This window comes from Phalangium opilio, unplaced genomic scaffold, assembly GCF_054372755.1.
Source record: "Phalangium opilio isolate 3A_F unplaced genomic scaffold, DU_Popi_V2 ptg000002l_1, whole genome shotgun sequence".
Classification (NCBI taxonomy): domain Eukaryota; kingdom Metazoa; phylum Arthropoda; class Arachnida; order Opiliones; family Phalangiidae; genus Phalangium; species Phalangium opilio.
The window spans coordinates 12,128,721-12,138,792 of record NW_028324144.1 but is presented as its reverse complement, the minus strand read 5'-3'; the positions used below and the strand labels follow the sequence as shown (position 1 = coordinate 12,138,792).

The window sequence follows — 10,072 nt, the reverse complement described above, 5'->3', positions numbered from 1 at the left end:
CCCCAAAATCTCTATATCTACTTACAAACTGTGGATCTGACATCAGGGAAGAAGAAATCATCTCCCACCTTGAAGAACTAAACATAAAAGAAGCCAATGTCTATGCCAAAGACAGGGGGGATTTCTGGAAAACGGATTACATCATAGAATGTAATGGAAAATTTGATAAGGTAATACTAAACCTTGAAAATTGGCCCCAACCACTAACCATAAAGAGATACCGAGCGACTAGAGAAGCGAATCACCCCAGCCAGGATCTAGATGTTACTGAAGTCTGACCCAGAGCTTGTGAAAATTGCTATACAAATGATTCTAACACCTTTACAACTTCAACAGCGCTGAAGCCAAATCCCCTGCCGATGAGAAACAATCTACAAAACTTCATAAACCCTAAAAATAAGTCGGGACTAAAAATTGCCCACCTAAATATAAGAAGCTTGAAGTATAAAATATTAGAAATAGAATACCTATTTACACTTTACAACATCGATATCTTAGGCATCACAGAGACATGGTTGAACGCAACTATCCCAGACATTATTTGTAACATAGAAGGATATACCTTCATAAGACAAGACAGGGAGAAGAAACTTGGAGGAGGAGTAGCTATATATCATAAATCCAACCTACCTATTAACCTCGTCAATATACATTTTGATACAACACCCTCACCATCAGCTCTTGAATCAATATGGATAGAAATATCGTATCAAAATTCCAGCAAGTTCTATGTCAGTTTCATATATATACCACCGACCCAATCTAGCTATGAAAATACTATAAAGGAACTAAAAGAGAGTATCAATAACCTCTCTAGAAACGGGAAAAACACGGAAATAATAATCCTAGGAGACACAAACAGCGATTTACTTTCAAAACCAATCGCTGCTAAGACCAAATACCTAACTTCGGCTTTATATGAATTTAAACAGATGGTAGGGAAACCAACAAGAACTACAATGGTGTCACAAACTCTAATAGATCATATCTACACTAACCACCCCCACAAAATCGTAGATGTCCAAATAAAGTCCTGCGGCGTCTCAGACCACGACCTTATTTGGGTTTTAAGAAAGAATAAACATTTAAAAATTCAAAAACATCTAGCCTACACAAGACAATATAAGTCAATGGATATAAGTTCATTTGTAAGGAACCTCCAAAATAACCTTAATGAAATTGAAAATGATATCACCGACGCAGAAATCGGCGTAACAGTCTTCCAAAACATATTAACTGACACATTGGATATCTATGCTCCTTTAAGGAAAAGATTTGTTCCCATTAGATCAGCCCCCTGGCTCACCCCATACATTAAACAACAAATGCATATTAGAGATAAATACAAAACCAAAATCAGGACATCCAAACAAAAGGAAATAATAACTACGCTATACAGAAAGCAGAGGAATCTTGTAAATAGATTAATTCTGGCTAGTAAAACGAATTACTTTAAAAATAACATTAAAAATTAGAGAAATACAACCGCCATGTGGAAAACTCTAAAGCCCTACCTCAAGTCCAAATCTAAGAATCAAATTACAAAACTTGAATATAAAGATCAAATATATAATGATCCAAAAGAAATAACAAATATACTAAATGCCTATTATGTCCAAATGGCGGATGATCTACTAATAAATAAAAGGAACGCCAAAAATACCGTTATGACAAATGATCATTCGAGAAATTTACAAACAGTCAACAATTCTTTAACCCTAGAGGATTTCCATTATGTGACAGAGGACATGGTTTTTAAACTTCTGAAAAACCTAAACACAAAAAAGGCTACTGGGATAGATGGTCTCGCCCCAAGTATTCTTAAAAGCTTAGCTGCTATAATCTCTAAGACGGTAGCAAAGATTTTCAACGTTGCTCTCTCCACAGGCCGGTTTCCATCACAATGGAAACATGCTAAGATTTCACCCATCTATAAAGGTGGAAACACCTATGAGCCTAAAAACTATCGTCCTATATCAATTCTACCAACTCTATCCCTAACTTGCGAAAAAATTGTCCACGATACATTATATAACTACCTCGAGGAAACAAGAGCAATATATAACAACCAATCGGGCTTTAGAAGAAAGCATTCCACCATAACCGGTTTTTTCAACCTGCATGAATCTGTCCTAAAACATCTACACAACGGGCTGTACGTAATCATAGTTTTCATTGACCTGTCCAAGGCTTTCGACACGGTTCAACATGATTTACTCATTCAAGACCTCAATTATTTCGGATTACGCGGCAGGGTACTTGAATGGTTCAAGTCCTACCTGTTCCAAAGAACTCAAACCTTGTACCACAATAATGAATATTCGGACAAACTGGTCATAAAACACGGCGTACCCCAGGGCAGTGTACTGGGCCCCTTACTTTTTAATGTATATACAGCCAAACAGCACAAAGTACTGAACCACGCAATATCTTACGAGTATGCGGACGACACCGCCTTGGTCGCAGCAGATGATAATATACAAACTCTGGTCAAAAATATAGAAGACGATCTTAGAAATCTAAAACTGATACTGCAAACAAAAGGACTCTTTTTAAACAAAGAAAAAACTAATTTTATGATACTATCTCCCAACCGTCGCAAGCGTGCAGCTGCAAATGAAATAACAGACCTATATAATGGTACAATTAAACGAGTCAACGTATATAAATATCTCGGCCTCTGGATTGACGAAAACCTCACTTGGCAGAATCAAGTCGATTACATAATCAAAAAAGTCAACACTCGACTCTGGGTCTTAAGACCCCTACAAAAACACTTGGATACAGACGTATTACGAATACTTTACTCGGCATGTATCAAGCCTTTGATACAATACGGCAATTTATTTTACACCAATACCTCGAAAGCAAACGACACAAAACTCTCTGCTCTGCACAACAAATGCGCTAAACTAATCTCAAAACATAGTAGACGTTCGTCAGCCACAGAAGCCAAAGCTATTGCCAGAATAAACACACCGCTTGATAACTACAACCAGGACCTATTAATATATATATATATAAAACATAAACTCCTTCCGACCAACGTAACAAACTGGTTCAAAGAAAACAGCGCAATGGATCGTACTAGAGGCGATAAATTTAATTTTTACAACGAACCCTTCAACTCAAAATACAGGCAGAAAAGTGCTAAGTTCCAAGGTATAAAGCTTTGGAATTACCTTGGAAGTACAATTAAATCTATATCCTCAATAAATCAGTTTAAAAACGCAGTGAGAAATCACTTAAAAAAAACCTATTAATTATTAATTATAATTGAAACAAATCTTTTAATTAATTTAATTTTAATTTTAATTTAATTTACACATAAGGGACATCACTGTAAACAAGAGTTTTTTCTCTTAATGATTGATCCTTGAATAAAAGCCCATTATTATTATTATTTTTATTATTATTTATTAAAGGTGTTAAAGCACACCCCATTTTCTTAGAGTGTACGATGTGGCTAAAAATGGGGCCCAGAAATGTGAAAAATCATCTCTACATAACAAATTCCGCGCGTTTCAACCGATTTCACAAATATTTAGTACACTGGTTTCCTTTAACCTATAGACGGGCTGAAAGGTCTTCCGGGTTCGATTTGATGCCATCTTTTTAAATGGCGGCCAAAAACTTAAAAACCCTTCTTCATGGAATAATGTCCGCGTGGGAAGTAATAAAAAATTTCCCGACTGGCTGACGGGCAACGCCGAGTGCCTTCGCTCCTAGGGAGCTACAAAAATATTTGTCATCAGTAATATCTACCCATTCTTTATATCATTTTGATGGACGTTCTTATTTTACGCGAGCGACGCCGCGGGAAACAGCTAGTAATAATCGATAGGTAATAGGGTAAGCCCGTTCGTGTGTCCACACTTAACAAAAACATGGTGCATTCATGGACGAAGCAATAGTGAATGGAACCACAATAATATCATAGATACCGGGTACTTATAAGTTTTAAAAAGATTTAAAATGAGGCACTACATTTCGAGTCATAAAATATTTTAATGAATTTTCGCAATATTTGACTTGCTGTCGTGATATATATTTCACGTAGGAAAACTGCTACTAAACCAGAACAACAAACTGAAAAGCCAGTACAACCGAATGATGACGCTGCAAATGTCCAAGGCAGAAGTACTTTTCGATTTTCTCATCGACTTCGCTTGTTCAATTAAGTTTTGCTTCAATTATTTGAAAAGTAGCGTTTCTAAAATCGCTTCCAGACTATAATAAATCTGCCGTCAATTCGATCGAGAACTGGACCAGAAACGTGTCCCTTATGATCAGAGCATCTTCCCCAATCAAGGCCCATATATTCTACTGTACTGCAGAAAGGTTTCTCTCGAACGAGTGCATCTAATAGAGTGATTATATTATTGCATCCTCAGAATTAAAAATAATTTTTGGATCTAGAGATATTTGAAGCGATTCGATTGAACTACGTACATATTTTCCCGTTTTAATTAATGCAAGACAATTAATTTCATCTGAATTTGAACCGTAGTGGAGATCATAATCGAATGTAATATTTTAATTCTAATAAAACATAAGTGTTTAATTAGTTCATATAATTGAGCGGACTTAAAATTCGTGACGTGCAAATTACTACACTTCGAGGCATAAAATGTTTGCCTGTTTTCGAAATAGTCAGCGTTTATGCAAATTGATAGAACAAGATTTCTGTTATGACGACGGCTACTGTTCCTAACAATAGCATTAAAAGCAAGTAGAATGGAACGAAGACCCTACTCAAGTCCAAGGCCACCGTACTTTTCAATGAGTGCTTCCACATCACTTGTTCAATGACGCGATTCAGCTGGAGATCTACATACTTAAAAAATTGCGTTTCGAACATCGGTTCATAGCTGTAACAAGAATGTAATCAAATCTATGTGATCATTTTACGATAAAAATACCACCAACCTTATTTGGAGGCTTTCTGCCAGTTGAGGTGAACTTCTTATCCAAGAGGTGTTGAAAATGAGGTGTATGTATTCGAAGCTTACTTCTTGCTGCGAAAAGTAAAGACCTCCGTTTTCCGCCAGGAACCTTTTACTCTCAGAATCAGAAGTCAGAAATTCTCCAATCGTCCAACTCATGTAGGTTTCTACAGCGATTAGAGCTTTTTGTCCGGAAAGAATAGGAATGTATCCTTCAAGCATCGAATAATCTTTAAAAGTGGTGAACAGTTTCTCTTGGTCCAGTCCGTCTAGCCATTCCTTAACAACTGGATCTTCGGTTGCCTGTAGAAACGCCCAAATGACGTCAGTTCCTTATAGAGAACTTAGCACGACAATGCCTATTTACCAAATATTTAAGATAGTCGAGAGTTCCGCTCTCTTTTATCATTGTTGGTGGAATTCCCGATTTGATCAAGTCAGAGAGGGTGTCGATGTAACGGTAGCTTTCGGTCGTGAACTCCGTACGCAAATAACAACCCAAGAAAAAAAGAATGAAAGTCACTCCTATAAGCCACGACGATGTGAGCAGACGACAAGTAATGTGGGGTAAAACAGCAGGTATCGCTACGAAACATAATTATGTCTACTTAAAGCACTCGCCATCTTTCGTAAGGGGTACACAATCTCTTACGTTCGGCGCACAAGATCGACGCATTCTCCCAGACATTTGTCAGAGTTTCGTGGGCCAGCTTCTTAGCAATTTTCTTGGTTGGAAACCATTTGTATTTGTTCGTTACGATGGAGTGAACGACGAGCAAAAGTGACAGAAATAACACAGTTGACACCGTTAAAATCATGACCTAATTGAACAAAGAATGGATTTCAATGAATTGGATAGTGATTGGATTGCATAGAATAGAGCGAAATTTACTGGTCCGTCCATATTTAAGAAGGACAAAGAGGTGGACAAGATTCTCTTTGGTGGTCCAGAAATTATAATCGTCCTGGCCGTTTTTAAGACCGGAGACGGACTGAAATATTTGTGTCGACCATCGAAAAACAAACTTGACACACCTTGCTGGATAATATTAGCATTCTAAAAAAAAGGTATGGAAAATTTGCACTTCTACAGACTTAATTTTTACTCTTAAATGATTTTCACTTACTTTGAAAAAATCAGGCTCAGTATATATTTTTGAAATGTTAAAATAGCTCACTTTATGGTCTTCAAAGTGAGCCAATAAGATAATTTAAACTTTTCGTTACGTGTTGGAGGGTGGGGCTCTATACTGGGCCATGAGTTGGATTGAAGTAAAAACTAACCGTTCTCCATTCCTAAAATTAAATCTATTCCCGATATTAATAAATGTATTTTGTAGGTTGTGCAATTGAAATTGGAGATTGCTACGCGAGCGAATCCTAATTTTATAAATTGAGCATTATCGAATAAACAAATATTAGAACAGTTAAGGATTAAACCAATATTGTTAAATAATACAAACTTTAAAAGTGAATAATCACTAGCTGTTTTAAACTATTAACATATTTTAAATCAAGTCGAAACAGGCGAATATTATTCAAAATATCGAATATTCGTACACCCATTTGACCGAAGGCGGACTATGTTGCTTTAATGCAATTATTTTTCTTTCGGCCTAATTACGCAAATGGAATGCTAAAATACTTCATATTTAGGGATCGTTTCAAATAATCCTTCGTTATATTGTAATATGAGGCATAGTTTTCAGATTCCCAGGATTCCTAACATGGAAAATTAAAAATTAAATTGAAATAAAAAATTAAGAATTAGATCTGAGACAGGCGAGCAAATGTTCATAATCTCACCTCAATTGTCGTAATGTTTATGGCCGTTTCTTGAACCAACCTATCATAATTAATTGATTTTGATATCGTCTACAACATTTAAGGTTCAAATTCTGCCTGTATTTAATATATCGAGCATTTCCAAGAAATTCAAATTCCGGTTGCGTCATTTTGAGGTTCACTTAAATCCCAGCATAAATCCAAAGACAAAAGTAACAAGTGTCGTCTATAAGGGATACTAATTTAACAGAATTATAAGATAACTTTGCACGCTACTTTGAGTACAGTTTTGGCATCTGTAATTTGTAGACTCGTAATGCAGAGCTCACACTTTAACAGCACTTGTTGACTATTCACTCCCGCTCATGAAACTGTTGCTAGAGTAATTGAAAACAAAACAGAAGAATAATTAGAAATCTTGAAGCTTGACGGGAGTTTTATGATTACTTTTCCTTGGTCAATATTTTTGTAATAAATAAAACCAAGATTATAAGAGATGAGAAAATAAACTTCTAGGATTACGGTTTTAAAGGGTCTAAAAAGAAGGCAGCGGCGGGTTTTTAAAAATTATTTGAAATACGTTACAGCGAGGTTGGCAGGTTTTCCCCAGTGCCGGTTTTAACCACTGGGAGGTTTTCAAAATAAAACGAAGTAAGTTTCCGAGTTTCTTTGAGCCATGCCTCTCCCCATTCACGTGCCTCTGGCATATTTCAAATAATTTTAACCCACCCGCCACTCCATTCTTTTGAGTCACTTTAAGCTAGGCTATAGTTGTGCTCTAACGACGCTCATACAGTTGCCGATCAATTGCGCCATAATAAAGCAAGAAGAGCTATACTCACTTTTGAATTATTGGAGTCAGGTATATTACCATGCCGAGTTTGGGTTTTGCGTCACTATCACCATGACTGCGTTTGCCGTTACCCAGTCACTCCCGAGCATAAACTGCGTCAGGAGTTGAAAACAAAAAGGCGAAATGGGTTATCGATATTGTTTCTAGTGTTGTGGAATAATAACTGTAATCAATCGCACCTTTAGAAGGAGTAGAGGTTTACATAAAAAATACCTGGTTTTCTACGTGAATATTTATCCCATCTAAAGTTGAATTCTACCATTACTTTCCAATTTGGGACTGACGAAACGATTGACCACTTTTCTCTAATTATGTTAGAAGTATAATGCGTGGGAATTCTTGACATGTGGCAGTGCTATAAATTTAAGCAGTCACTTTATTGATTTCGCAGAATCGAGAAGGAATTTACTATAAGAGAATATAGACGCCCGTATACGGACAAGATTGTCCGTATACGGTTGTACTTAGTGTAGCTGGGAGGAGGGGCTCATCCCCCCTTTTAGTTCTTCTCTCTAGGTCGTGCCATGCCTGAGGGGGTGGGGGGTTACGTTGAGCTGGTGGGAATGAGGGGAAGGTGCATAACCATTGTCATGCCCTCTGGGGGGTCGCGGGAGACCTGGTTGATTATTACTATTTGCCAAGTGTGTATCGTGCCTGAGGGTGTGGGTCTGGGAGGAATTGATAACGTCACGTGTCACGTGCTGGTGTTGGCGGGCATTTTGAATTTATTATTAGTGTATTGGTATGATGTCACGTAATTTATTGGTATTGAAGGCATTCAGTGTCCATAGTGGTATTATTTCGATGTATCTTTAGGATATTGTGTACATTTAAGATATAATTTACGGGTAATTCCATAGGTTCAATAGATCCTTTCCACACACACCCTTCCCGTAATGTTGTTCTCTGTAGGATTTTAAGGTATCTCCATGTATGATTATGTTATATTACATGAACTAGATTTAAGTGCGATGAGGAAACATTGCAAAATACATTTACAAATTAAGCTACGACGCGGTTCTAGGTGTACTCATGTTTTGTATTGTTATTATTAGGTGTATCTTTAGGATATTGTGTACATTTGGGGCATGATTTATATAGGTTCAGTAAACCCTTTCTACAACATCCTGTAATGCTATACTGTATATGATTTTGAGGTCTCCATGTGTGCTTATGTTATACTCAAGAACTAGTTTTAATTGACATAAGGTTTTCGTAGTTTATTGAAAACTAAACTACGATGATGTTCTAGGTGTACTCCTTTTTTGTAATGGTTATTAAGTTACTATGTTAAAAAATAGTACATTGTAATATCATAAAAGGGGAATTAAGGCAGTTTTTACACAACTTGGTAGCTGGTAATCAGTTAAAATGAACAAATATTACTATAAAACATCATAAAATGTTGATCCTAACTAAAGTATACACGAATATAGCTAGACTGCTTCATATATTTTCTAATTAGCACACATTTTAAGGGACATTTTTACCAAAACCAGAATTACATATACCGTAACACATGATTTCTTACTAACCTTGTCACCAACCTTTCTCTCCAGAGTTCGGAAGTGAAATGACTCTCTATGGTTTACAAAATCCCCTTTTGGCAACCCAGCAGGTGTAGGTTACATGACATTAAGGGGGAGGAGGAGGAGGTCGAACATGGTTCATAACAAAAGAATTTATCCTAATATGTTTTTATTTATACGCAAGCACGTTCAGACGTGTCTAAAGGTCTTTTTGAGGGGGGGGGGCATGGCAATGTCACTTGACTCCTTGCATTGCTATCAATGTAATTTATATTTAGAGTGATTTATGACCCACTACCAACGTGTTAAGACATTCCATCTGTTTTTTAGTTATACGTAAACATGTCCAGGCGTGTCTTAATGGCTTTGGGGGGAGGGGGTCGAACCATTTGTATTGAATCAATGGAATTTATATTTAGAGTGATCTATTGCTTTATTAATAGGGGCTGGTGATTCATCCTACGAGGGGTTTCAAGCATTTAATTGATTACAGGTGTTTGCCCCGAGGGCATTATTAGGACAAGTCTCAACAAGTTTAAGATGTTTCCGTTGCGTCAACAGAAAGGCAATATATCATTAGACCGAAGCATTGACCTAAACGTACTATATTTATCAAAATTATCGGCAGCGTAAATCAAAAATTTGTGGAAAACGTAAAAACGGTATTGAAAGAAGCATCATTCACAACGCATTTCGTGTTAAAAGTAAAAAACAATCGAAACGTTTTTGATCAACCACGTTACATTTTTTCGCAACGAAATTGAGCATTTAAAATTCTTAAAAACCCATAGGAATACATGGTAAATTGAATAGACCACCGACACGAAATCAGTCATGCACGTGACAATTGACTGACACGGAACGAGTCATTTGAAAAACGTTTCGATAAATTTTAGCTAAATTTATCAAAATTACTCTATGTTTCACCAAAAACACTTTTGATTTAGCAACATTTCACC

The 10,072-nt window shown here is 36.6% G+C and overlaps 1 protein-coding gene and 1 long non-coding RNA gene across 2 annotated transcripts; one reads left to right on the top strand and one right to left on the bottom strand.

Moving 5' to 3' along the window:
* Positions 1-359: 359 nt before the first annotated feature.
* On the top strand, positions 360-4,236 carry LOC149719816 (uncharacterized). Its single transcript, XM_089861909.1, has 3 exons — positions 360-1,415; positions 1,476-3,162; positions 4,061-4,236. The coding sequence occupies exons 1-3, from the start codon at positions 360-362 to the stop codon at positions 4,234-4,236; spliced, it is 2,919 nt and encodes a 972-aa protein (XP_089718035.1).
* A 2,295-nt stretch (positions 4,237-6,531) lies between these two features.
* Positions 6,532-7,682, bottom strand: LOC149719815 (uncharacterized). The gene is made up of 4 exons (XR_016379528.1): positions 7,574-7,682; positions 7,017-7,108; positions 6,753-6,957; positions 6,532-6,668 (listed from the first exon to the last, which is right to left on the bottom strand). It is a non-coding gene; the product is annotated as an uncharacterized LOC149719815 (long non-coding RNA).
* Positions 7,683-10,072: the final 2,390 nt, after the last annotated feature.

What these genes read in the sequence shown, in the direction of transcription:
- LOC149719816 (XM_089861909.1), top strand. Translation starts at nt 360, where the DNA reads ATGAGAAACAATCTACAAAACTTCATAAACCCTAAAAATAAGTCGGGA. An exon ending in ACAGAAAGCAGAGGAATCTT is followed by an intron (nt 1,416 to 1,475) that starts GTAAATAGATTA and finishes ATTAAAAATTAG; the next exon opens with AGAAATACAACCGCCATGTG. An exon ending in GAAAAGTGCTAAGTTCCAAG is followed by an intron (nt 3,163 to 4,060) that starts GTATAAAGCTTT and finishes TATTTCACGTAG; the next exon opens with GAAAACTGCTACTAAACCAG.